At 52.5% G+C, this 27,686-nt stretch overlaps 1 protein-coding gene and 1 long non-coding RNA gene across 4 annotated transcripts; one reads left to right on the plus strand and one right to left on the minus strand.

Moving 5' to 3' along the window:
• Positions 1-229: 229 nt before the first annotated feature.
• Positions 230-15,137, minus strand: LOC118552141 (uncharacterized). 2 transcript variants are annotated; one of them, XR_004925374.2, is made up of 3 exons: positions 14,600-15,137; positions 6,913-7,081; positions 230-388 (listed from the first exon to the last, which is right to left on the minus strand). It is a non-coding gene; the product is annotated as an uncharacterized LOC118552141 (long non-coding RNA). The 2 variants fall into 2 exon arrangements; XR_013443500.1 differs by lacking the exon at positions 14,600-15,137 and adding an exon at positions 13,252-13,316.
• TBX3 (T-box transcription factor 3) lies at positions 12,730-27,086 on the plus strand. Of its 2 annotated transcripts, XM_036118404.2 has the most exons (8): positions 12,730-14,421; positions 16,037-16,304; positions 17,262-17,321; positions 17,623-17,769; positions 19,760-19,836; positions 20,927-21,084; positions 22,468-23,150; positions 24,985-27,086. In XM_036118404.2, exons 1-8 carry the CDS (start codon positions 14,033-14,035, stop codon positions 25,444-25,446), a joined length of 2,244 nt encoding a protein of 747 aa, XP_035974297.1. In that variant the 5' UTR covers positions 12,730-14,032; the 3' UTR covers positions 25,447-27,086. The 2 variants fall into 2 exon arrangements, with proteins under 2 accessions (XP_035974297.1, XP_035974298.1); XM_036118405.2 differs by lacking the exon at positions 17,262-17,321 and having other exon boundaries at positions 12,734-14,421.
• The last annotated feature ends 600 nt before the right edge of the window (positions 27,087-27,686 follow it).

Raw genomic sequence — 27,686 nt, forward strand, 5'->3', positions numbered from 1 at the left:
CCCACCTACCCTCATCCTCCCTCCAGTTCAGTACTGATTGCGGGGGATCGAGAAACTCCAAATCCCAAAAGCTTCCAGTTGGAACCCAGCACGCGGCAGCGGCAGTGACTTCCCAGCGGTTGTGGGGACCTCATCGATTGTACTGACCTCACGGTGGGTCAACTTGTCTCCTTCATCGATCAACCGAACGAAGTCTAGGACTAAAATAAAAACGCAAGGAAATCACAGCCGTCTTTGTAAAGCTAGTGGGAAGCGGCCCTGCTGCGCCAGAACGCGCCGGTGACCCAAGCCGGCCCCACGCCCAGGCAGCGCAATGGGAAACCGAGCTTCTCACCTCACTCCCCTTTATTTGATCATCGTTTCATTTTTTTGTTGTTGTTGTTCTGTGCTATATTGAAAACAAAAAAACAAAGAAGGATTAGTTTATTCAATCAACAAACACTTGATGAACACACTGAATGTACCAGACTGCGCTGGTCATTGGGGTACTAAGGAGGAGGGGGGGTCTGCCCAGAAGCATAAAATCCTGGCAGGGAAGGGGTTGTAAGGGTTTCTTTGCTGTCACTTTTTAGCAAATGTGACCTTAGGTCAGACTCCCTAGCTATCTGTCCCACAGTCCTCTGTCCGTGAAGAGCGACAACACTGTCCAGCCCTAGCTAGACAAGATATAGGCGCTGCCTGGTAGAAACGGATGGAAGAGTCTAGAGGTTAGATCCTTCAGCACAGCCCTGGGCTCAGAGCGTGGGGAGCAGATCTGGGGAAGTTCTTTGCGAAGCCTCGATGGTGTGTAGACTCCTTACTCCTGAAAACTGCTGGGAGCCCGCAATGAGATTTTCAGGGCTCCCCGTCGCTGCTGCCTCTTCCCAAAAGCAGAAAACCACCTGCCCCTACCTTCCCCAGCAGGCAGAAAAGCTGAGGCTGGCCTGAATTTGGCCTTCCTGCCTGAGACCTTGAATGGAAGCCCTCTCCCACCCCACCCTTCCTGGGCCTCGACTTTCCTCATCTTTAAAATGGAAATGTACATGTATATATACTCATCACAGTGAATAAGGCTCAGGACAATGAGCATCAAGCCAGCCAGGACCCAGTGTCTCCAGCGCTTAGCAGGAAACCTGGACCAAGAAGCCCCTCAGTCGATATTTGTGGGATGACCTTCTCTTCCCACTACCACCCTTTCACTGTTTCGCTTTACATATCAGAATCTGTTTGAGGAACATCTAATAGGTTTGATGCTGTTTTTCTAAAAATGCACTTTGGGAGCAGTCATTTGTTTCCAGATGCACGGAGAAGCCCCTTTAGTCCTTCTCCCCTTCTTCGTTGACTTTTATTCCTCTATTAAAAGATTATTCACTGAGCACTTATTAGTTGCCAAGCACTGTGATCTGTGATCGGAGTTGGACATAGGATGAGTCAGTCTTCTCCTTCTAGGAGCTTACAAAGTAGAGACCTAATATTAGACTCTCCTAGCTGGACCATGTGGCCAATAAACCTCTTTGGTTATGGTTGATTTTTTCTCTCTCTCTTTCTAGCTCTTTAAGTAACTTTGACCAGATCATAAAGTCTAACGCAGTGCCTGGTACACAGTAAGCGCTCAACAAGTGCTGGATGAATTTATTCTTCCCAATACTGTAGCCACAGCTCCTCCTTTGGCTGCGCAAGAGGTCTTCCGCGCCTTCAGAGACACTTCCAAATGAGGGCTCCATTACATCGGGGTGCAACTCCAACCCTGACATTCCCAATTCCAGGTACAATTCAGGCTGGTAAGACCAGCCCCTCCGACTTCAACCAAGCATGTCCAGACCGGGGGAGCACCGGGTTGGCCTTTGCAAAAGGGGACGCGGGACTGTGAGGTTCTGCAAACCGTGTACCCGTTTTGCATCTCCACACCTATCTGGCCGTCCTTTCCAGACCCCCCGTCCCGCATACACACCTTTCCCGGTAAACAAGAGCTAGTAGAGACGGCGCCTAAGAAATGAGGCGCCAGTTTGCGCTGAGAACCACCTTCCCCCACACCCCGGGTCTAGCCTAGCCTCTCTGCACCCAGCTTCCAGGTTTGGAAGACTGTGAGTGACCCTCTCCCGCCCCAGCCTCCAGGAACAGCCTTGGCCTCCTGGTGCATCCGGAACTGCCTCTGCGGAAGCTCAAAACTGAGGTCCCAACCCCGCGCGCGTCGGTGGAGATTGGCTCAAGCTCTGCGGGGCCCTCAGAGGTCGGCTGGCCGCCGCCGCGTCTCCCCCGAGCGCCATCCAGCGGCGACACGGCAGGGGCACCCTCCGCAGAGGTTCCGGGCGCGCTTCTCCAGAAGCGAGGAGCGCAGGTTTCCAAGGGGGAAGCAGTCCCTTCCTCCACCCACCTGCCCCCCCGAACCAGATGAGGGCACATCCATCTCTTATGCCTCCCCACGTACTTCCCGCGCTGCTTGAGGCTAATTCGGGTTCACCCGGCGTTCAACACCACCCTCCCCCTTTTATTTATGCCCAACATATGCGCTGGACAGGGAATTTTTTTCAAGGCGAGCAGAAAGAAAAGAAGGAACGAGAAAAAATTAAAAGGGTGTTTGCACCGCCATCGCCTGGAAACCTTCCTGTGGCGGCTCAGGGAGTTTCATCCCGGGCTGGGTGACTCCTGCTCGCCCTTCGTTGCGAACGGACGTGTTAAGTCCTGCCTCCCTAATTCTACGCCTATGACCTTATCCTGGTTAGAGTCAGGCGCTCTGACTCCCTGCCCTTGCATGCAACCCAGCCTAGAAAACCTCCTCCCCGCGATCCCCGTGGGCGTCCACCCCCCCCAAGATGAGTGTCCAGAGGGGCAGTTTACCGCACACCGAATCCTAAATGCAGAGGGAGAAAAACACCATTCTTCATACACCCAGAATGTTATCGCTAATTTTTTGGAAAAGTGCCTGTGTACACACATATTACATATATTATTGAGCGGGTTAGTGCAAGACTAAGAATACCGAACAACAGTGTGTGTGTGTGGAGGGGGGACATATTCTCCAATTCCCTGGTAATTTGTAACAGGCAGACTTTATTGCTCAGAGAGAAAAGGAGTAGCTGCGGAGCTGCAAAACGAATTTAACTCTGTCTATATTGATCAAATGGGAGTGTGCCCGTGGGGTGTGATTGCAATGCATTTTTTAATCTGAGATTTAATTTCATATTTGGGGCTACTTGGAATGTCCATATGTACACACTTGTACCCACATAGGACATTTTGGAACCACACACGCATATTCTATTACATTTAAATAATGCAGTGGAATATAGCCTTTAAGTTGGGCCCATACATGGCTCAGCAAGCTCCCCAAACATTAGGGAGATCTAAAATGAAGCCCTAGAAAGCTCAGAAAGCCAGGCCCTCCTCTCCTCCAGATTCGGTTTGGGGCAATCTTCTGATATCCCAACTACAGGGGATTTCTTTGGCTCCTTACCTCTCCTTCACCTAATCTCTCCAACTAAAAAAGTTTATAATAATTCAACTCCAATATCCCTGTTATTAAAATCTGTCTTATTCCCTAAAAATAAAAAAAAATAAAAAATAAATCATAACCCACACTCAAAAGGCCTTTCAGTGACTCCAACAATTCTCCAATTCTAGACGGAGAAATGAACAGAGGAGTTGTCCTGGTTATTCACGGCACTATACGAGGACATAAAAGTGAGCGCAACATCATATTTTAACTTGTCTAATAGCAAAATCCTAACTCTGGCCCACCGGTCTTCCTCCTCCCTACTTTCCTCTAAAGGACTAGAATCTTGGAGGGGTGGGGGCAGCGGTGAAATAAAGTCGCTTGGAAAGGGTAAAAAAAAAAAAAAAAGGCAAGGCATTATTTACACCTGCAAACTTGGATGGCTGTATTCGGCCCCAATTGGCTTAATTGTAAATCTTTTCCTCATGGCCCCAATTCCTGGACGGAGCGTCTGGGTTTAATAATGCGCCCCGGCACCCCAGCAGCGCCGGGCTGAAAAGAGAGAATCCCCCCGCCCCACCCCCACTCAGCGCAGAGGTAATTAGAGCAGCCCCCCCCCCCCCCCCCCCGCCACTACACAAACCCTGCTTGAGGTACCAGAAGACCAGAGTCAGACATGTGGGGAACTCATATTTTACCGTCTGAAGACAAGAGGAGCTATTTCAAAAGCAACTGTAGCCTCCAAGTCAGAAGTGGGGGGCAGCGCTCCCCCTCCCCGGCCTTGCCCCCAGCGCGTTTGGCTTGTAGGGGGGCGAGCAGGAAAGGGGCGTCTGCACGCGTAGCCAGACACAGCCTCCACCTCCCTGGGCTGGCAGTGTAGGGCTGACCTGTTTATAGAACTTGCTGTTAAGAAAACATGTAAAAACACACCCCAGCGGTGGGAGCGGAGAACGCTCCCTCGCACCCCACCCTCTCTTTGTACACGAAGATTCTCCCCGGACTCAGCGCGGTGGCCTTGTTTTTCCTCCCCAGGAGGCCAACTCCTTGCAATTGTTTTTCCATCCAGTATGAGAGCCCGAGAGGGCTACATTTCTCCTTTATTTGGGGGGAACCCCCGCACCCCCTGCGCTAAAGGTCTTTACTAACCATCCCGGATTTGTCCTTTGCAAGCAGGAGTGGAGGGGGAGATGGGAATCACTGCGGTAAAAAGGCCACTCGGGCGCTGGGTGTTGGGGCGGGGTGGAGGTGCTCCTCACCGAACCCCGCTATCCCTAGTGTGAGCTCTCGAAGAGGAAAGGCCTGCGTTCCGCGGACCGCCCCGCGCGCTTTCTGCGCTCGCACCCGGAGCCCGCGCGCGCCGCCCCGGGAGCTGCGGAGGGAGAGCAGGTAACCCGCGCAGGGAGCCGGGGTGCGCGATCCGGCAACTCCCGGGCCTGCCGGACCTCCTCGCCGGGGGCAGCCCAGCCTGTGCGGGGGACCCCCCCCTTTGCTCCCCCGCGGGCCGGTGCGGCGGGCCGGGCCGGACCCGAGCCTCGACCCCGCCACCGCCGGGTGCGGTGTAATCGGAGGCGGCGAGCGTCTCCTCGGGTTCCGCGCTGGGCGAGGCCTGGAGCCGCACCGAGCACGTACAGCTTCCGTATTTGGAACCCGGGTAAGGCGGGTGCGATGGCAGGGGAGGCACCCCGGGGCGGAATCCATCGCCGAGAGGACCTGATGGGGCGCTCTGGGCTGTCGCTGCCTCACCCTCCCTAACGGGGGTGGGGTGGGGGTGGGGGGCGCAAGTTTTCCCTCTCCAAGGGAAAGTTGGAAAGGACGTTGCCAGGGAAGTTTCCTGGATCTGGAAGGCCGCTCCTCTCTGCCCTCCCGCCCGCCTGCCAGAAGGATTTTTAATATTTGGCTTGGAGATGAAATGAACTGAGGTCTGGGCGCCAGCTAAAGCAACTCTTAGGAAAAGCGCTTGGACAATTCCAAACATTCCCTCTTTCTATGTATGTGTGTGTGTGTGTCTCTACCTCGCTCTTCTTCCTCTTAAAAATAAATACGATTTTAAAAAGTAAAGAGAGACTTCTCTAACTCTCAGGTATTCCGACCCCAAGCTGGAGACATTTAAAGGCTTTTGGGGTCACCAAGGTCACACTGTCACCCAAACCTGGAGCTCAGGTTGGGAGACAGAGAACAATCCCTCCAGCCCCCCCCCCCCCATAGCTCCCTGGATATTGTACACGACTCATGCAGGATTTGCTGTGTACTCTTTGGAGACAGGGATGATTCCTTTGGGAGCAAGTCACCTCCGACTTAAAGACACACTGTGGAGGCCTCAAGTTTCTTTTTGAGGTGGAGGCCGTGGCTACCCAGATTGTCAGGTAATGAAGACTGACGCTGGGGTTCAGCGATGCCTCCGCCTCCCCAACACCCATTTTCTGAGTGGCCCTGGTCCAGGGTCAATGATCACAGAAGACAGAGTGGTGGAGGGGCTGGAGCTTGGTTCCACATTGTGAGGAGCCAGTTTGGCCAGAGAAGTTTCCCTGGGCGTGCAGCCGCTCAGGGACAGGCCAGGCCTGCAGTCAGGATCTTGAATCTAGGGCTCACACCCTAGCCTTAGCAGCAGGTTTCAGAGTCCCCGTTACCTGCCAGGCATGCCAGAGAACCACAGAATTCCATTTTCCATAGGATTGTACAAGGGAGAAGGGGTTTTAGCAGCTTTCAATGTGACAGTAAGACTTGGAACCTTAAATGCTCAGACCCCTCCAGTCCTTGAAACCCCATGTGCACAGAGGGAAGGCAAACCCCTCCTCAAAGCCATAGATCCCCCAGGGACAGCTACATCTGGGGGGCTTCACTGGATATGAAAGACTCTCTGAGGGTGTTATCTGCTCCTGGGCTGGGGAGACATGAAAACATCACTTTGGCTCTACGTATGGCAAGGAGCGGCTACACACACACACACACACACACACACACACACACACACACACACCCCTTCTGTGTCCACTGTTCTCTTTCATTTATCTCCTGCCTTCCCTCTCTGCTCTCACCCTCTTTAATTGAAACCCAGTACGGGAACTAGTAATGGATATTGTGCTCCAATTGAGAAAACGTGTCTGTGGCTAGGAGGGGACAGTTAGTTCAGCTGATTTGGAGGAGCCGATCTTTCTTGGCCCTGTCAACCTTCCTGACAGTAGCAGAATGTCATTAGCCATGCCCCCCTCACTGACACACCTCCCTGTTCCCTGGCCCCGGCTGCTCTCAGAGGGCGAGGCCCCACTGCCCCCCACGCCCTGGCACCAAGTAACATCACCGGTGCATAAAAACGGGGAGGAGCAGGGAACCATGGCAGTCAGTTCTCCCCGTCAGAAGAAACCCCCCAATCTACCGTCGGGAATTGGAGAGTGTACCGTTGTATTTTTCCTCCACCTTTTTAAAGGATTCTGTCCCTTAGACCCCCACTCCACAAGCCAGATTCCTGGCATTAATCGCCAAGGGACCAATGACACCCTTACCTGTCTGGACTGAAAATCTGGAAAGAGGATGTTGAATAAACAAAGGTGTTGGGTGGTCAAAGTGCCTGAGGGCCAATCCAGCTCTGGCCTGCGTCTTGCTGATTCTGGGTCAGATAAGACGGAAGGAAAAATTCCCCGGCCTCTTCCTCATGAATTCATTTCTGCTGGACTAAGAAAAGTCCATGCGTTATTTTTTTTTAAGTAATTGGGTAAAACACACAAAGAGAACATTGAAGATGTAGATTGGTTTGAAATTAGGAAACCACAATTAGTTCCTTTTCCTGAGAGAGAGACAGAGAGAGAGAAACCCTTCACAGATGTATAAAAGGCACTCTTCCCAGACACACACACACTCCTTATCCCCCCCCCCTTGTTTCCCTTCCAACTTATCTAAATCACTAGCCATGTACAAATTTGCCATTTTCCAGGGCGATCGGCTTTGATGAAAGGTAGGTGCTAATAAGAATAATGCAGAGGGTGAAATCTTTCCATTTTGTTTCTGCCAAAACCATATTTACATTAAAAGGAGGTATGATAAGCATGGATTAAGCGAATAACGGATGATGCTCTAGAAACAGCATAAACCAACTGGCGCCAAAGTGAGCCTCCGTACTAAAAATACTGCTTCCCCAAGCTAGACAACTTTGACAATCTTTTCTCTCTCTCTCTCTCTCTCTCTCTCTCTCTCACACACACACACACACACACACACACACACGCTTCAGACTCTTGCACTGAATCGCCCTGATCAATAATTTAGAGGGCTGTCAGAGGACAGGGAAATGTGCCCTACAGGAAAGCCCTGTGCTGCTGGGGCAAGGCGGGGACTAGGAGCCAAGGCTTTAGGGTAGCCTCCTCTCACCCTGGGCTCCTGCCTTCGAAAGGAGATAGAAAGGGAGGGGGAGAGATCCTGGGGCGGGGGAGGCTGACTTTGGGGATCCCAAAAGGAGAAGGGGATACTTCCAACCTACACAAATGGGCCCAAACCCATTTCTATCTCTCAGGACACCTTATCTTCTTCCTAGCCAAGGGCACAAGGGGGAGGTGCCGGCTAGCTCCAGCCTGTCTCGGTTACTGACAAAGATGGGGGGGTAGGGAGGGGATACAGAGGCAATCCAGAAATCCAGAAAAGCAGAAGAGAATTCAGAGAGGGCCAAGAAAGCCAGAGAAACCAGAAAGGGGGAAAGAAGAGGCAGAAAGAGTGGGAACGAGAGTAAATCAGAAACAGAAGGAACAAGAGAAGTTAAAGGCGGGGGGGGGGGTGGGGGGGGTTGCGGGTGGTAGAGACAGACAAGAAGGGGAAACAAAAAGAACAAGACAGATGCAAGGGAGAGAAGAGAAAGTTCAAGGAAACACAGCAAGAAAGATCACATGGATCTATAGTCACACAGTCCTGAAAGATGAACAGAGAGACAGGGACACCAACAAAAAGAGAGAGAGAGAGAGAGAGAAGGAAGGAAGGGAGGGAGGAAGGAAGGAAGGGAGGGAGGGAGGGAGGGAGGGAGGGAGGAAGGAAGGGGAGAAAGGAAGGAAGGAAGGAAGAAAAAGAGAAGAGAAAAGAAGAAGAAGGAGAAGGAGAAGAAGAAACAAAAAATGGGTGCTCTGTCTGGTCCAACCAAGAGGCTTGTACCTACCCCAGAGGGAGGAAAGATAGGGAGGCTAATTCTCCATCAAACTGAAGGATCTTGCAGCCTCCTGGCCAGGGAGGAACTGAGCTCTTAAAGCAAGCTTGGGGTGGGGGGTGTGTGTGCAGTGAATGCAAAGCTCCAGGAGGAAAATCTAGCTTCCCTGGTCTGTGCAGAGATCCTCCACTGGGTCCATAACTGCATGTAGCAGAGTCAAGGTTTGGGGTAGCACCAGAGTGCTAATGTGGGGAGGGGGGTGCTAGCAGCATTTCTCAGGAGGAATCACAAACAGTAAGCCAGGCACTGGGTGGGTGGGGGAGCAGATTCCCTGGGATCCGGGTAAGAAAATCAAATCCCCAGTTAGCAGAATGGAGAGCGGAGGAGGATAGGAGCCCTAAAGCAGACACTTAGTTTCAAAGCTGGTCAATTAAAAAGGAAAAAAAAAGCCTAGATCCAAAGTGGGGGGGGGGGTTGAGCAGAAACAGGGAGCCCTCCCTACACTGCCAAGCGACCAGAGAGCCCCTCCCCAGTAAAAGTTTACATATTGACCGACCACCGTAGGAAACTTCTTAATTAGGCCTCAGACCCCTGGAGAAACAGGGATGTCCTTATGTCAACAGAGTTTCCAATTTAGCGACACCTCGGACTGAAAAAAGCTCCGCGGCAAACGGGGGTGAAAGTTTAAGAGGGAATAAGCGTGTAATAGTCCCTCGCCAGACCTCACACATGCTGAAGAGAATATTTACAGCAAACTTGCCAAAGTAAACCACCCCGCCTACCCACCATCCTTTCCCCCCGTCTCCCCCCCTTTTTTGTAAACTGCAGATAAACAGCATTCGGTCACCAAAGGGTCGGTTGGTCCCCTTTATAGTTTGAGGCGGGCGGTGCCATAGGGAAAAGTAGGATCCAGCAGAGGCTTCCTGGACGATCTCTGGCAAGGCTAGCTTTTCCGCTGCGTCCGTGGCCTGGGCAGTGGCTTGGTTCCGCATTTGTGTGTGTGTATAGGAAATTTGTTCTGAGGTTCCTCTAAGCCTTCCCCACTTTACCATCTGCACACACACACACACACACACACACACACACACACACACACAGAGCTTGGCCTTAAAAACTGCAGGCATTACAGATACGGAGAGGTGGGTTTAATTAAAAAAAAAAAAATCAGGCCTGCAAAAAGGTGCGGGGAATATCTGGGGGCCATCAGAAGTTCCCTGGGTCCCCTGCGATCCAAACTTCAGCCCCCCTGCTCCTTTCTCCCGCCCTTAAAGCACCGCTCCTCAGACTCAGCGGAGGGGCAGACTCATTCAGTGTTTCCCGAATGTCTTTTGTTGAGCGCGAGGCGGGGAGAGAGAGACTATCGAGGGGGTCTGCAAACAGAGAGAGGGAGAGAGAAGGCCGTGTAGACCCCGCGCCTGGGGCCCAAAGCCGCGGGCCGGGGGCGCGCTAGCCTTGCGCGTTCCCCGGGCTGCCAGGCCTGGCGCAAGTCTCCAGAAGGCGCTGGCCAGTGTTTCACCCGAATGCGATGGCCACCAGGCCGCTTTTGTTTGTTCGCAAATTAATCACCCAGCGCACGGCCGGCGCCAGAGTGGGTTTATCACCCACCGGGAGGGGGGCGCGACGGCCCAGCAAAGACAAAGAGGAGTTCGCACCTTCCCGCTTTTGATCCCAAGTTGCCGCGGCCTCCCTGCAGAATACGAGCCTCCTGGGGCCGAGTCTGGGAGGTCGGTCATAATTGGCGGAAGTTTGCAGACCATTAGCAAGACGTGGACATTTTCGAATCAGACCCCGCAAACTTTCCTCTCTTCTCCACCCCCCCCCACCCCTTGCGAGCAAGAATGGGAGTGGGGATATGAAGTGGCAACTAGGGTGACCCCAGGGTTAAGTTAGAGCTGGGGGCAAAAATAGGCATTTGAGGGAGGGGGCGGTGTGAGGGCCAGAGATCCCGCTCGGTCCACTCTGGGGCCAAAGGCAAGTCGAGATATTTACAAGTAAAATTAGCAAGCTCCCTTCCCACGTCCAAGACTGTAGGGAGGCCAGGACGCCGAGGCCCTGGTGGAAATGTCTCTCCCGAGCATCTGGACGCTTGGGGCACCGAGAGAGTGAGGAGGGGGGTCAGTCACGTTGTGCCAGCAGAACTGCTTTCCTTCTACTCCCAGCGGCCGGGCAGAGATTGGCTGGCGAGTGCAAGCAAAACCTGATCGCGGGGATTTGGGGCCGCTCCTGAAAGCGCCGCGGCGCTGCCCGCGGGCTCAGGCGGCGAGCAACGTGGGGGAGGGGGTGGGTGTGGGCCTCCAGAGACTCGTGAAACCCTGCGGTGACCTCGGTGGACGGCGTAAGGAGGGGGAAGGCCTGGCCTCTTGCACCCTCCAGGATCCGGCCGCTAAGGGACGCGGGAGGTGGGGGGGGGGGGGTGCCGAAGTGAGCCGACACCCTGGGCCCCTACCGCCTCTTGCTTCTCTCTCCCCCTTTCTCTCTTCTCAACCACCGGCAGAGAGACCCCGAGAGGACGCCAGAGAAAGACAGGCCGAAAGGGAAAGAAAGGGGCGAGATGGCGAGCCAGACGGAGTTCGAAGAACCACTCCATTCTCTCTGGTGACTTTAGGGAATTCTCTGCGCTGGCGCCAAGCGCTCTTAACCATGTGCGTCAAAAATGCGAGGCTGGAAAAGCTTGTCGCCTCAAAAGTTCCGCCCCTATCTCGAGGCGGTTGACCCACAAAAGAAGTGCATTTTCACCCTCCACTTGCTCCCATTTCGGAGTCTGGGGGCTGGGGGCCTGGGGGTCCACAAGGCAAACTAAGAGAGGATGGTTCTGACTGTCTACGCAGACACACACACACATATCCCAAGCCCTGGGTTTCTTAACCCCCTAGGCCCCGAAACCAGCCCTTTCTCCTTTCCTTTCCACTCGAGGCAGCTCTCAACTCAGGAAGGGTAAAAGAACATTCTCCCTCAAGATTTCCCTCCATCTAAGCAGGGACGGCCCAACTCACTGCCCCCCTCCCCTCCGCAAAAGCGAGAAATGTGGGTTTGGGGAATCCTCTGACCCAGACAGGGACCTGCGGTAACAGATATCAATTCGGCGACAGGTCTGATTTCGTAAGTTCCCTCCCTCCCACCCCTGCACCCTCGCTGACGCCCCCACCCTACCTGAACTGGAACAGTCACCTCGCCCCTGGGGTGGGGGCGTATCACGGTTTGTTCTACAAATTCACCCCCGACTTCTGGTGAGATAAGTCCCCGGGTGCACGGAGAGATAAGTGCGACGCCTGGAGATTATACAAGGAGGGCGCGCCTCCCCCTCCCAGCTCGCCCGCGGCCCGGCGAGGTGAGGGCAGCGGCTCCGCGGGGGCAGGCCCAGAACCTAGTCCCTCGCGGCGCTCCTTCTGTCCGGGTCTCCATTCTCTGCTCCACACTCACGCACACATTCAGGCGGAACTCTCGGGGAGCCCGGATTCAGATATTAGACAAGACTTAAAAGGGCTGGTAAATGCATTTCGAAAAAAAAAAAACCCAAAAACCCCGAGTCCGCCTCCCCCGGGGAGCGCCACCAGGGCCGGCGGCGCAGGCCGTGTACGTGTTTGCGTGTACGTGTTTTCCCGCGGGTGGCTGGGTCCCAGGGTGCCCGCGCGTGTCCGCGCGCAGGACTGCCGGGCTGTCTGGGTCTCCGCCCACAGTCTCGGGTGGGGCCCGGGCCAGAGGGAGCCCCCGGCCCACGTATGCCCGGGAGCCCACGAGCCCGGATGCCGGGAGCCCGGCGCCGAGAGCCACCCGAGCTCGGGAGCCCTGCAGCGGCGGCCGGGCGGAGCTTGGCTCCACGTGGGGCTGGAGAGCGCGCAAGGCCGGAGTCTCGGCGCTCGCCTCTCCGCCGCTGCCGCCTTCTGTGGCGCCCGGCGGCGGAATGGCAGCTCGCGGGGCACTCGGCCGTCCGCCTGGCCCTCCCGGGGCCGCGGGGAGCGGGTGAGCCGCACAGAGAAACGGCGGCGGCGGCCCGGAGACGAGAGGCGAGCCGAGCGCGCGAGAAGCGAGCGCCCCTGCCCGGCGCCCGGCGCGCTCTCCGCCTTCCTGGCCCGGCGCGCTCGCTCCCTCCTCCTCCCCCTTCCTCCCGGGCCCTGCCTCCTCCCTCGATCCCCGGCTGGATGACTGAGGCATTTCAGACGTGGGCTGAGCCAGCGCAGGCGAGCGAGCTCAGGGGCTGCGGCGATCTCTCGATAAGCCACCTAGAGGCGACTCTGCGCGCGCTCCCCAGTGGCTCCCCGCCCTCCCTCTGATCATGTTGACATATTCACAGGACAGGCAGTAGTACCGATGCGGCGCTGCGACGTTACAGTTTCCGACACCTTCCTTTTATAACTCGGCTCTATCCCCCAGCACTCGACCTGTGAAAACCACGCCTATGCAGCAACACAATTGGTCCGAAAGCGTCAAAGAGCCAATCAAGAGGCCTCCGGCTCCCCGCAGCCCACAGCAGAGCCCGACCTTCTAGAGCCGCCGAGCAGACGCCCGGGGAATTCTAGAGGCGGAGGAGGGTGGCGCGGAGCTCTCGCTCGCTCGCTCTCGCTCCCTCCCTCTCCTCGCGCTCCCTCTCCCACTCCGTCCCTCTCTCTCCTCTCTGTTTCTCTCTCTCTCTCTCCCCCTCTCCCCTTTTCATTCCCCCCCACTAAATCCTCCCTGCCCTGCGCGTCTGGACGCAGATTTAGGAAGCGATTTCGCTCACGTTTTAGGACAAGGAAGACAGGCGCGGGAGGAGAGCACGGCAAGACTCGGATTGCAACCCAGACACCCTCCGGAGGCTCGGAGCAGAGGAAGGAGGAGGAGGGCGAACGGAAGCCAGTTTGCAGTTCAAGTTTTGATAGCGCTGGTAGAACAGGGCTTAAATCAGAGAGTTGTTTTTTGTTGTTGTTGTTGTTTCTTTTTAAGGCGAGAGACTTTTCCGCTCTCTCGCTCGCTGGTGAAGCCTGGTCTAGCGCAACTGCAGACGCCTCCAGCGAGAAAGAGGGAGAGGAAGACAGACAGGGGGGCGGGGAAGAAGAAGGAGAAGAAAAGGTAAAAAGTCTCCGAGCGGAGCCGTTCGCATTTGCAACAAAGAACTGGGGGCCGGGGAGCGATTCCCGGGACCGGGGGCTGCGGTGTCTCTTCCGGCGAAGCGGCGGGGCTCGGGCGCGGGTGAGACCCTGCTCGCTCCTCTCGCCGGTGAAACCGACTTCCAGGAGCGGCTTTTTAAAAAAAACGCAAGGCACAAGGACAGTCACCCAAGCGACTATGTCTCCTGATTTCTCGCCTTGCCCTCTTTAAAAGCGGCATCCCCCCTCCCCAAAAGACTCTTTCCTCCCCTTTCCCTAGGGTGCTCGAGTGGTGATTCCCCCCCCCTTTCTTTCTTTCTTTCTTTCTTTCTTTTTTTCCTTTCCAAACTATGTGCTGCTGAAAAACCAAAAACAAAACCAAACAGCAGCTGCGGACTTGTCCCCGGCTGGAGCCCAGCGCCCCGCCTGGAGTGGATGAGCCTCTCCATGAGAGATCCGGTCATTCCTGGGACAAGCATGGCCTACCATCCGTTCCTACCTCACCGGGCGCCGGACTTCGCCATGAGCGCGGTGCTGGGTCACCAGCCGCCCTTCTTCCCCGCGCTGACGCTGCCTCCCAACGGCGCGGCGGCGCTCTCTCTGCCGGGCGCCCTGGCCAAGCCGATCATGGATCAATTGGTGGGGGCGGCCGAGACCGGCATCCCTTTCTCGTCCCTGGGGCCCCAGGCGCATCTGAGGCCTCTGAAGACCATGGAGCCCGAAGAAGAGGTGGAGGATGACCCCAAGGTGCACCTCGAGGCCAAAGAACTTTGGGATCAGTTCCACAAGCGGGGCACCGAGATGGTCATTACCAAGTCGGGAAGGTAAGCAAGTGGCAGGGCCTCCTCCCCCCAAACTATTGGAGGGTTTTTTTACACCCCCCCCCTTTTTATCTCTTCCCAGAACAGTTAATTTGGGCTTAGAGAAAAACTTTTAAGTTCCCCTGGAACTGTGTACAGACATTCCCGGGCCCTGCTTCTATGGCAGGAAATTTCAGCTTACCTGGGCGTCTGCAGGGGGTACTTTCTCCTACCTAGCTCTGCATCCTGGTTTCCCTACAGGCTAGAATTTTTCCAGGGAGCACAGACACCTCCGCAGGAAGAAAGAAAACCACCCCACTGCAGGAAATTCACTGTTGCAAACCTTTCCATCCTTACGCCTTTGTTGATGTTCTGTTTCGTTTGTTTCGTTTTGTTCCCAGTGAGAACAACTTTACGCCCTTTTCTTTTGTGTGGTCGTGGGAGATCTGACACTAGCTATCCACTTGCCCTTTTTGCCCCTCCACCCTAGCCTCTGGGTCTGCAGGGGGGTCTGAGCTTGCCTCTGGCAGGGTCACAGAGAAATTGGAGGGCATTTGGGTTTGTTTGTCCACACTGATTCACGTGTCTGTAATCCGAGGGAGAGTTGAGGCAATTTTGGATAATTAAGATTATGTTTGCAGATCCAAGGAGCCAGTGGAGAGACACATACTGCTTTTTTACGTGTGAATCTTATCAACCATATTTTACATAATTTTCAAAAGGTCCTTGCCTGACCGAAACCTGCCTGTCACTTAAAATCACTGATTTTTTTTTTATGGCCTTGACATCTATGAAGGCGTAACATTGGAATAATAAAAAGAAAATCCCTCTCTTGATGTCTTGAGCTTTCTGTGTCTTTCCTAGCTAAACGAGGCCAAAGTTTTGGCAGAAAATCCTCAAACCCAGAAGACATTTCCTCAGTTTCACAGCGAAGTGCTTCCTTTTAAGTCAAGGCTCTAGAATGCCAACACTCCTGAGAAATAAAAGGCAGTTTGGTGGTACAATCTTGCAGTTTGGGACCAGCCTGAGCCAGAGGAGAAACGCGGTTAGCAGGCGTGCGAGGCAGATCGGTTATCAGGCCCAGGAGTCCAGCCCAAACTACAAAATTCGTTTTGAGAACTCACTGAAGGCCAGTTTCATTTCGCCAGCCACGGGATTCCTGTTCCGTAGCAGGGAGGGTGGAGGTTTATTTCCTAACATTTTCTCATCAATGGAATGGTGGAAAATTCTAGCCTTGACTGACCCCACTTTACTAAAATCCTACCCCAAGCAGTTTAGAAGTAGACACTCAAAGGGAAGAGCACAGGCAAGAATTTCTCTGTAAAGAGGGCCATCTGTGAAGTCCTACAAGAGGAAAAAATTGTAGAGAAAGTATTAGACGCTGCAAAGAACTGTAGTGCAATATTCACTTGTTTGAACCTTGGGAACACTTCCCGTTAGAGAAACTGAGCATATGTAATGCTTGGGCCGTGAAAGAATAGGATTTTGCACTCAGTGGCTCTCACACCAAAGCCCATCAGTCAATCACAATAGAAAAGTTCTAAATTTGATTTAAGTATTTCAGGGTAAATAGGGAATCAAAGCCAAGAGTCTGAGTGATTTCTTTTTCTTTCTTCTTTTCTCTTCCCTCCAATTGTAGGCGAATGTTTCCTCCATTTAAAGTAAGATGTTCTGGGCTGGATAAAAAAGCCAAGTATATCTTGTTGATGGACATTATAGCTGCTGATGACTGTCGATATAAATTTCATAATTCTCGGTGGATGGTGGCGGGTAAGGCTGACCCTGAAATGCCAAAGAGAATGTACATTCACCCAGACAGCCCTGCAACCGGGGAACAGTGGATGTCCAAAGTTGTCACTTTCCACAAACTGAAACTCACCAACAACATTTCGGACAAACACGGATTTGTAAGTTACACGGCTCCCGTCAGTAAAATTTCCTCTTTCTTCACCCTAGGGAAGGCAGTACTTATCCTCTCCTTGCAAAAATCACCAGTTTCTGCTCAGGCTTCTCCCTTGCTCTCTGTTGCTAAGCATAGCAAAGTTTTTGAATCCGAAACAAGAGGATTCCGGGGTGTTTCTCTTCGGATAATGGAAGGCCTGGCGTTCTCAAAAAAAAAAAAAAAATTGAGGGGCCAAAACACTAACCGCTCACGTTCTGTGGCAATCCCAGATCTTGGTAAATGGCTGACAGTGAAGATAAAAACCAATCGTTAAGATACAAAATCAATTTTTAAAGTTATGTGTGCGCCAGGGATTGGTTCTGAGCTATCATACTTCTGTTTTGAAACCAGCCGTATTATTTCTTGTGGGAGTTTTAAGGTTCAGAGGCTTGGCTACATTGGTTAAAGGGGGTGAATGCATTTTTTGAGAGATTTCTTTCTTCTGTGAAAAAAGAATATGGGGCTGAGGTGAAAGTCAGGTTTACTAGAAATGAGGCTGAGCTCTCCAGGATAAAAACTGTGTGTGTGTGTGTGTCTGTGTGTCTCTGTGTTGGGAGTGTATATATGGATTCAGTGGGGGAGTCCTTAGCAACTTTTAGGAGACCAGAATTGCTTATAAAAGTCAAGCAAAACACCTTTTGCCCCCTGCCCTTACCTCTCCCCAACATTTCAACAAATAAAGCCGAGTGATAAGCGAGGAATCAGCAGAAAGATTAGGCCCAGGAAGACGTGAATGGCACGGAAGTATCTTCAAGCGGGCGCGGATCGCCTTTGAAGCCCTTGATTTGATTAAGGCATAAATATTCCTCTCTAGAGTTCAACCTTTCAGGGCTTTAAGTGGATTGGGCTCGTCAATTAGTGGGCACTTAAAGGACTGAATCATTTTGTAAATTAAAATGCATGTTTTTCTCTATCTTTTAAGACTTTGGCCTTCCCAAGTGATCACGCAACGTGGCAGGGGAATTATAGTTTTGGTACTCAGGTAGGCTAGGGTTCAAGGTACGAACGGACCTTAGGTGGTGAGGGTGGGGGGACCCTTTGGAAATTGAGGAGCAATTTGGATTCTCCAGAAGAGGATATCTGTGGAGCGGAATGTACCCAAAGAGGTACTCCGAGGAGAGGAGGTGGGCTCGGCATAAGCGTGGTACCCTTCGGTGGGGTAGACGTCAGCCTGGCAGGGGTCCTGAGGTCCCATTGGTCCCACTAAATCTTTTTTTTTTTTATGTGTCTCCCCTTCTCCCTGCTCCCCTCCACCTCCCCCCCTCCCCCCCCACCCCCCGCAGACAATATTGAACTCCATGCACAAATACCAGCCTCGGTTCCACATTGTGAGAGCCAATGACATCTTGAAACTTCCCTATAGTACATTTCGGACTTACTTGTTCCCCGAAACCGAATTCATCGCTGTGACGGCATACCAGAACGATAAGGTAACCAAAGGCGCTTTTCTTTTTAATGGCTATACTTTTCCCTCCCACCTTCAGGCCGCTCCGGGTGAGGTGGAGAAAGTTAGAAAAGATTAGGGATGGGAGTCTTGAGTTTTTCTTCTGTGATTTGACCCTTCTGTGGAGCTTTTGGGGAAAGGGGGTCTGGCACGTCACAGAGGCAGGGGAAAACAAAACAAAACAAAACAAAACAGAAAAAAACAGAACAAAGCAAAACAAAAACTTGACCAGCTAGGAATCCGACACGGAGAGAAAAGATGCCAGACTAACTTGACTCCTATAACTGTGCTCACAGCCACTTCCCCACTTGGGCCTTTCTCTTGTTTGGAGGCTCAGCCTCTTCTCCTCTAGGATGAAGGATCAAAAATCAGGTTCCAGGTTCTAAAGGAACCAGCTAAAAATTGAAGGCAAAAGCCATTGGGGATCTTGGGAGGAGAATCCCATTGGAGAGCAGCTTTTCTCCCCTAGCCAGAAATCCTGAGTAGCTGGTCTGGTTTTTATTACCTTTTATGCTGCTGTGTTTTTTATGGTGTGTGTGTGTGTGTGTGAGAGAGAGTGTGTGTGTATGTGTGTGTGTGTGTGTGGAAAAACCTTCTCTGATCACAGGGTCATGCTAATCGAGTTGTCTGAGGCTTTTGAGATGAGATGACCAAAGTCAAAATCAGTTCATTTGAAGGTTTTTCCTCCCTTGGGCCTCAGGCCCGGGGTTAGGGGTACCCCCAGATAGACCAACAGGCAGCACCTGGTATATAAAGTTATGGTGGCCTGAAGGTCATGGGCATGTGCACAGAGAGACACGGAGAAAGTGACTCTTGCTGATTCACCAGTTCCCAGCGTGGCTGTTTGCAGGCAGTTATGTGGGTGGGGAGCAACTGAGGACCCCTGCTCTTCTTACCTCAGGGAGAGTCCAGCTTACCTGACAACACCTTGCATTTTGAACTCACTGTCACCGTGGGTGGGTCCTCTGGCTGGCCCTTGGGGTGTTCAGGTATGTTTTCTTAATCCGGAGACTGAGACTCCAGGACCTCCTCTTCCTGCAATCTTGCATACGGGAGTTTATGCCAAGAAACAAGAATCCAACCAAGGGGCCCTTTTCCCACCTCTGGGGAACTCTGTATAATTTTTTTTTTTCCCCTTAAAGGGAAGGGATTTGAAAAATGACATACTATGGCATTTTGCCCCAGCGTGCAAAATGCATGCTCCCTCTAGACCCAGAACCCTGTGAATGTAAGCCGTTAATGTAATAATAAAATGTACCATTTTTGATCAGACGAAGAGGCCAGAGGCCTTCTCCAACCTAATGGCGGTGGCAGAGTATATAAATGAAAACAAATGTTTCCAGTGGTCATTCAGTCCTTTGACATCTGTAATTGTCAATATTGTAATTCCTCAACCCTCCCCCCACCCCACAAGACCCAGCAAAAAAATCAAACCCACTCTGGCACAAGGGTAGCGAAAACCCCATAAATCATTTCATTAGATTCACAGAAAAGGTTGGAGTGTATGCTGTAAGGGGTGTGTGTGTGTGTGTGTGTGTGTTTGGGGGTAGGAAATAATGCCATAACATATGTAATGATTAACTGCACTATGTAAAAAAAATGAAAGCACAATTTTAAGATCTACAGGTTGTCCCTTTTGACAGCTTTTGACAGTCTCTCCATTTCTAAACGCAAGCTCTGAAGGCTGCCTACAGAACAGAAGGAGGCATTTCCCAGACAGTCTAATTTCAGTCTGGAATCCCTGGTTTGGCTTCCTCTGAGAGATGCAAGTCATTGGTACAGTTCTTTGGATTTTTCTCTCACTGCCCTCTGACTGACACTGTGAGGTCCTCTCCCTTTCTCTTAAACCTGGCATAACCTGCTGACTTCTTTTGGCAGTCAGATTTCTAGTAGACAGAGTTGAGGGGGGAAACACCCCCAGAGCATTCTAGAAAATGAGGCCAATGTCTCTTTCTTGCTTGTGTCTCCTCCTCTAGATAACTCAGCTAAAAATAGACAACAACCCTTTTGCAAAAGGTTTCCGGGACACTGGAAATGGCAGGAGAGAAAAAAGGTGAGCGGAGACACTTGGTATTACTTTCTCAGATAATTTGGAGAATCACTTTTCTAGGGCCCAAATCTCAGCTATTAGAAGTGGGATGCAGGCACTTCTATTAAGAAGTTGGGGGGAAGAGGGTGGAAAATAAAATTGACTGCCTCCCTGCCACCTGCTTGTGGACCTCAGGACCCTGTACTTTTTCTACCTCCTACAAGTTACCTTAAAGGAGATGAACTAGGCCACACCATTTTTGTCTGGAAAGAAAAGTGTCAGGGATAACAGATTATATACAGATGCCTATTAATTCCTAATTAATTGAGGTTCATCCCGGGCAGGTCCCAGGAAAGGACTGAACCATTCACAAAACACTTTGGAATTTTTGCAATCTTGTCTTGCAAATACCATCAGACAGAACTGAGGCCCCTTGAGAAATCTGTGGCTCCCTCCTTCATGGGCAGATGTATCATTTTGCATGAAGCAGACAGCTGGATAGTATAGGGAAGACGCTCTCCCCTCCCCTACCAGCTTTTCCAAGAATTTCTAAAATCCAGCAAATCAGTCCAAATCTTTAACCTATGCCCTTGCGGGGTGGGGGTGAGCATTATAAAATAATTTCTAACATCTAAGTGGATTTTTTTTTTTTTTTTACTCCGGTTACGATTAATTAGTGTGTTGGTAAAACAATTAAAGTGCACCATGAAAGAAGCAACTTCCTCCCAGTCTTAGCAACCAGTCGGGGGTGTGTAGGCTGTTCGTGTCCACCAGTTTGGGCACCCAGGTCCCCTCCTCCTGTAGGGCCGGCTGCTTAGCTGTCTCTGGCCCATGCCCTTTCCCTAACGAGCCCCGGGTCCTGAAGCCTCCTTCCTCCAACACCACCCCCCAGCCCCGTGCCACACTCTTCAGCCTAGTTAAAGGGTCGAGAACCATGCTTGGGTCTCTGTGGCTGCCTTGGGGCAAGCAGGTTTCAGAGAACTCAGTTGTGTTGTCCGTGGGTGGTGGGCTGGATGAGGTTGTGTGTGCGCACGCCTCTTTGGAGAGGGTGAGGCAGGCAAGAGGGGAAATGTATGTCCCGTTCTGTAACGCTGGGTGTGGGCTTCTGCCACAGAAAACAGCTCACCCTGCAGTCCATGAGGGTGTTCGATGACAGACACAAAAAGGAGAATGGCACCTCAGATGAGTCCTCCAGCGAACAGGCAGCCTTCAACTGCTTTGCTCAGTCCTCGTCTCCAGCCGTGTCCACTGTAGGGACGTCGAACCTCAAAGGTAGGCCTGGTCACCTCTGATTTCTCCACTCCAGGTCTCTGGAGTTGGGGGGACGGGGCACCCACCAGGGAACCTGCCCTTCAAAAAAACGTCAGATGCTTCCAGAAGCCCCTAAGCAGGAGCCAGAGTTCAAACAGGGTGGCCAGGTGTGTCCCCCTCCCGAAGTTGTATAAAGGAGAGCTCAGAACCCCTCCCCCCAAACCTCGATTTGGCTGAGGGTGGGGTGTCTGCATGTTCCTTCTCGGTGGAGCCAGCCTTGAAAACTTGCATGGAGCACTTCTCTCTGTCTCTGTCCCTCAACTCTCTCCAACCAAGCAACTGCTGACTTTTTACTATCTTTTAGCTCTAGATTAAAATGTGTTGGGGGGGAGGGGCGGGGAGAGGCAAGGGATTCTCTGCCACCTGGAACAGGGAAGGTGGCTGAGAAAACAGCCAGCCATAGAGCAGCAATGGGCACTGGGAGAGAAGCCGGAGCGGTGGGGATCTGAGAAGGGAGGGTGGGGGGAGTGGGAGGGGACAAGATGGTTCAAATCCCCAGTTAGTTCCCGTGTTTAAAGAGCCAAGTACTGTTTATTTGGAAAGACACGCATTCTCTCTCTCTCAACGGGAAGAAACCTGTTTTTAAGTGAATTAAAATGGAAGTCCATTATGACTTCAATCCCTTTAAACTTTACACATAAAATAGGATCCTTTTTTTTTTTTTTTTTTCCTGGTAGGACACCCACAGAGGGTGTGGTGACAGCGAAAGAGAATCTGTGATTGTCTCTGGGCAGTGAGCGGGCTGCTCCCACCTCTGTCCGCGGGGACAGGGGCAAACAGGAGGCTCCGCTGAGTGTGTGTGATGGGGGAGGCTGTCCATTTCTGCCCCTGCCCATTCGGATGCCAGGGTTCAAACAAATCCTTCTGAAAGAATTGGCAATTTTGTGGAAGGTGTTAATCTTGGTCACTCAACTGAACTAAGTCTGGATAGTAACTAGGTGTTCCCAAAGTGAGTTTTAGGATGAGTTTAATTTTATTAAAAAAAAAAAAAAAAGTAAATGCAACGGAGTGGGGAAGGGCTTTGTCTGACACAGTAGGAGCTCAATGGATGATTGTAAAAAAATAGTAAAATCCACTAGGGATTTGGGGCAGGGGGTCAGTGGGAGAAGGGGTTCAGTTCTATCTAAATATTTTAAATTCATTCATTCTTAGCTTATTGACACATCCCACTAAAGTTGTGAGGTATCATCACTCCCACTTTGCAGATGAGAAAACTGAGGCACAGAGGGGTTAAGGGGCGTTCCCGGGGAACCACACAGCTTGTAGACGGCCGAGCTGGAGTTCCACTGGCCCAGATTTCAGCTCACGCCCTTCCCCTTGGCTTTTGTGCCCCTCCTATGGTAGATCTGTGTCCCAGCGAGGGTGAGAGCGACGCCGAGGCCGACAGCAAAGAGGAGCACGGCCCCGAGGCCTGCGACGCGGCCAAGATCTCCACCACCACGTCGGAGGAGCCGTGCCGCGACAAGGGCAGCCCCGCGGTCAAGGCGCACCTCTTCGCCGCCGAGCCCGGCGGCCGGCCCCGGGACAGCGGGCGGCTGGACAAGGCGTCGCCCGACTCGCGCCACAGCCCGGCCACCATCTCGTCCAGCACCCGCGGCCTGGGCGCCGAGGAGCGCCGGAGCCCGGGCCGCGAGGGCGCGGCCACGGCCAAGGCCGAGGAGGGGCGCGCGCTGCCGGGCAAGGAGGCCTTCGCGCCGCTCACGGTGCAGACGGACGCGGCCGCCGCCGCCGCGCACCTGGGCCAGGGCCCCCTGCCCGGCCTCGGCTTCGCCCCCGGCCTGGCCGGCCAGCAGTTCTTCAACGGGCACCCGCTCTTCCTGCACCCCGGCCAGTTCGCCATGGGGGGCGCCTTCTCCAGCATGGCGGCGGGCATGGGGCCCCTGCTGGCCACCGTGTCCGGGGCCTCCACCGGCGTCTCGGGCCTGGATTCCACGGCCATGGCTTCGGCCGCCGCGGCGCAGGGACTGTCGGGGGCGTCGGCGGCCACCCTGCCTTTCCACCTCCAGCAGCACGTCCTGGCCTCTCAGGTAATGAGGGGTCTTCCCCCGGGCGGTCCAGACCCCCTCTCCATTCGCTCTGGTTTCCCAGCCCTGGGATCCCAGACCCTCACCCAGTGCCCCTCCCCGGGGAGCTTTGAATAATAATAATGGTGGGAGTACTAGTAATAATTGCTAGGTCAAGGGTTACCTCATTGACTCAGCATAACCTCACACTCCGTCCAAAAGCTTAAAAAAAAATTTTCTTTTTTTTTAGGTCAGGGCTGTTTCTAGTAGAGTAGCTAGGTAGTAATAGTGATCATGAAGCTACCCCTAGCATTTACGTGGCACTTGGTCTGTTCTGACTTCAGTGGCCCTGTTGTCACCTCCACTTTATAAATGAAGTGGCGGAGGCCCAGAGATGTTGAATAACTTAACCAAAGTCACACAGCTGGTAAGTGGTGCCGCAAAGACTCAACCCCAGGCGGTCTGACTCCAGGGCCTTTTCAGGGTCTCTGATTTTAGCTTCAAAGTGGGAATGTCTCTTATCTCTGAACTGGCTCCTAGCCAACCAGCCACCAGGAATCAGACAAGAGGGAGACCGAGGCCGGGGGAGGGGTGCTGACTGTCCTTGGGTGGGAGTTGAGTCTTGACCCTTTCCTCCCAGTGGGAAGCTTGTCCCCTGTCCCCCAAAGGGTTAACGGTTTGTGCCCGTGTGGGAGATGTCAGAGGATAGGGGCAGGCTTCGGCTGTGGCAGGCCTGGCAGCCTCTGTGTGGTTCAGACAGCTGTGCTGGGGGGCAGGGCAGCCGGGGAGAAGTCCCCGGCCGCTGGAAACGCTCTGAACCAGGCGAAAAGGTCCTGTGGGGTTTTCTGCACGCCCTTGCCTTTGTTTTGTCTGAGCACATTCGTCTCCCTTCTCTGAGCCAAGAAGCAGGGTTGTCCTCCCCTCTGGGGGGGAGGAGGGAACTGAGAACAGGGTTGGCTTCTGGCCTTCTCCCGTTGCTCTCCTCTCTGTGAGCCCCTCCTGGAGACCTTGTTCTAGGTGGGCAGCGGATAGGTGGGCGAGGGGCTGCCTGGGCACACAAGTATTAATGGTACCCCAAGACAAGGGACAGAGAACTAGCCCAGGCTGGGGTGCCTGCATTTTAAATTCTGCTTCTGCCACTGAGGGACTTCCTGCACCCCTGGGGCCTACCTCAGTTTCTCCACCTATAATACCAGTGTATCAGGCTGGGTGCTTTCTTTGTCTCTCTCTAGAGCGAATGCCTTTTGCACCCACCACCCCCCATTTCCTTTAGCTTAAGGATCTTCTCTGGATTTTTTTTTCATTTGAGAAACTTCTGGAATTAGAGTGGGAGGGCTGTGTTGGGGGTGGGGGAGGAAGAATGAAAGAAATGTATGTCCCATAATTTATGCCCGGTGGTGGTTTTCACTCAGCTACCTTCTTTGTGGCTGGACTGGACTGCAGCCCCATTTCACAGGTGCAGCAGCTGACCCCCAGTGGGAGAATTTCTAGCAGTTCTATTGGCCAGGTGTCCTGTGTAGCACATGGCAGGGGTTAGCTCGTTTAATATCCAAAGTCCCAATCAGTAAATGAACTATTTAGTATTTCCCTGGGTTTTTCCCCCCCATAAGCAAGCTGAGGCATAGGGAGTCAAGTGGACCTAGAGAGGGATGTTTGAGTGTTCCCCCGCCCCCACCCCACCCCGCAAGCGATGAATGGCTTGCCAGAGGCCCCAGGGTGGAGGTGGTGGGGTTGGGGTGGGGGTGGGGAGGGGGGAGATGGACGGACCAGGTTGGCTCCTCCCCATCGCGCAGCCCCTGCTCGGCCGATTCACTGCCTCCGTTTCTCTCCCCCTCCACGCCCCCTCCCCTTCCCGCAGGGCCTGGCCATGTCGCCCTTCGGAAGCCTGTTCCCTTACCCCTACACGTACATGGCCGCGGCGGCGGCGGCGTCTTCGGCCGCGGCCTCCAGCTCCGTGCACCGCCACCCGTTCCTCAACCTGAACAGCATGCGCCCGCGGCTGCGCTACAGCCCGTACTCCATCCCCATGCCGGTCCCGGACAGCGGCAGCCTGCTCACCACCGCGCTGCCGTCCATGGCGGCGGCCGCGGGGCCCCTGGACGGCAAAGCCGCCGCGCTGGCCGCCAGCCCGGCCTCGGTGGCCGTGGACTCAGGCTCGGAACTCAACAGCCGCTCCTCCACGCTCTCCTCCAGCTCTGTGTCCTTGTCGCCCAAACTCTGCCCGGAGAAGGAGGCGGCCACCAGCGAACTGCAGAGCATCCAGCGGTTGGTCAGCGGCCTGGAAGCCAAGCCGGACAGGTCCCGCAGCGGGTCCCCATAAACCCCTCCCTAGAAAAAAAATCTCTTCATTCCAGTCCAGTCCAGTCTGCAGTGCACTTTGTTGGATGTAAAATAAACCACGGGCGTGCAGTGGGGTTGGCCCTTTGTGCAGTCCTGTCTGGGAAGGGGTGCCGGACTCCCTCTAGAGAATATGCTAGAAACAGGCCCTGTCTTCTTGGCGTGGTTTATGTATCCGGGATCTGGCTCAGATTCTGGGGCTCAGAAATGTCTGTTGCATTGAGCTATTGGGGTGGGAGTGAAAACATTTATGGCCAGAGCACCTCCAGCCAGGCTGGTCTGGGAGCTGTGGGAAGAAGAAGGTAGCCAGGCCCACCAGGAGGGGAGGTGTTGAAAGGCTTCTCCCCCAGTGCAGATTTATATATTTTTTCCTTCACCGTGTCAAGTAGAAACAAAAACAAAATTAAAAAAAAAAAAATACTGGGGACAAATGAATACATTAACATGATTCTGTTTGTGAAGATTAAAAACTTTATAGTGACTTGCATATCAGTTCTAAATAAATTACTGAGCAGCATTGTTTGGGGAGGGAAGTCCTTGCCATCCTTGTTTGGTCTCTATTAAGGAAATCTGTGTCTTTTTAATATTCTTGTGATGTTTTAAGAGCCGCTATAGGTCTCTTCTTGCATGTTCCACAGTAATGTATTTGTGGTTTTTATTTTGAATGCTTGCTTTTAGAGAGAAAAGAACATGACCCCACACCTTTCTCCCCCGCCCTTCTCTACCCTCCAGTCGGCAACCCCAAGGGGGAGGTTTTAGAGGGAAGGGGTGGGGAAAACACAAAAAATGAATTTATTTTATCTAAGCTCTGTAGCAGGATTTATGTCCTCCTTTGGCAGTTCTTTCTCTTTCCTGTATATGCAATAACAAGGTTTTAAGAAAAATAATAAAGAAGAAGCAAGACTATTAGACAAAGTATTTATGTAATTATTTGATAACCCTTGTAAATAGGTGGAATATGAATGCTTGGAAAATTAAACTTTAATTTATTGACGTTGTACATAGCTCTATGTAAATAGGGTCGCAGCTATCAGGTTTTGTGTTATTGTTTTCCTTTCATCAATTTTATTTCAAGGTCACAGGATCGCTTTTAAAACTAGAAAACACACTTTCTGCACCGACACCAACACACTTTCAAAAGAGTTGTCTGCAAAAAAAAAAAAAAAAAAAAAAAATTCTTTTTTTAGTGTCCAAGAGTGGGGCAAAGTGCCATGGCCTATTTCACCCCAAACTGGGGAGGTGGTGCCACATCCCAGCTCACCTTAAATTCCTTAAAATATAACACCCCAAGTGTGGTTCTGAGATTGCTTGGGGGGTGGGGGGGTGGGGAGTGCAGAGGCTGTGGTTTGACTTTCTAATTTTTCTTTTGTATTTGTATTTGCTAGTCTGATTTCTTCAAAACGAAGTGGAATTGACTACTGTCTTCAATATTGATGGTGTTTTGAATTGGTGCCTATAGAGAGAGATTCACAGTTCACAAATCAGGTGCTGAGAGATGGTTTAAAGGCAAAAATTCATGAAGGTATATTTTGTGTTATAATTGTTGATGAGTTCTTTGGTTTTCTGTATTTCTTCCCCTCTCTTTAAAACATTGAAATTTCAATAAATTTTTATTGAAATGTCTCTGGGCCTCGTGTTAAGTGCTTTCTTTAGAAAACTTTCCTGCAAGAAGAGTCTTTCTGTCCTTGCTTGCTTCCTCTAACCCTCTTCTCTTGCCTTTGAGTAATTAAGACCGCCCCCACGGAACCCAAATGAGCTGTCACTCAAGTTACAAAGCTAGAAACAAAAGTCCCTTACTGGGGCGAAGGGAGCCGCTTCAATCTGAAATTACTTTTCCTTTAAATTAGGGAGCAAAACGAGAGACGGAAAGAGGGCTGATTAGAATTGGGTAGAATAGCAATTTCAGATACTTAAGTTTTAATGGAAAAAGAATGCTCTGGTCCCCTAAGTCCGTGGTTCCCACACGAGTCCGACCAAAAATACGTTTCGAGGACTGCGGACGTTTTCGTTTTAGGCTCGCTCTCCCTTTTCACGTCGACATGGGAAACGCAAGGCAAAAGTATCTTCTTGCACCAGGGTGCAAAAAAAAGCGGGGGGGGAGGGAAGGGGCAGGATCTCCTCGCCGCCAGACCCGGCTTGGCAAGGAAGCGACCCTCCGGGTTGTGGGAGAAGCGGCCGGGCCTGAACGTCCCCCCGCGGTCCCCGGTGTCTCCGCCTGGACCC

This window comes from Halichoerus grypus, chromosome 13, assembly GCF_964656455.1.
Source record: "Halichoerus grypus chromosome 13, mHalGry1.hap1.1, whole genome shotgun sequence".
In the NCBI taxonomy this organism is placed as follows: Eukaryota; Metazoa; Chordata; class Mammalia; order Carnivora; family Phocidae; genus Halichoerus; species Halichoerus grypus.

Coding starts and splice junctions, on each gene's coding strand:
- TBX3 (XM_036118404.2), top strand. CDS start 14,033: ATGAGCCTCTCCATGAGAGATCCGGTCATTCCTGGGACAAGCATGGCC. Junction 19,837..20,926: donor AATGGCAGGAGAGAAAAAAG/GTGAGCGGAGAC, acceptor CTTCTGCCACAG/AAAACAGCTCACCCTGCAGT. Junction 21,085..22,467: donor AGGGACGTCGAACCTCAAAG/GTAGGCCTGGTC, acceptor CTCCTATGGTAG/ATCTGTGTCCCAGCGAGGGT.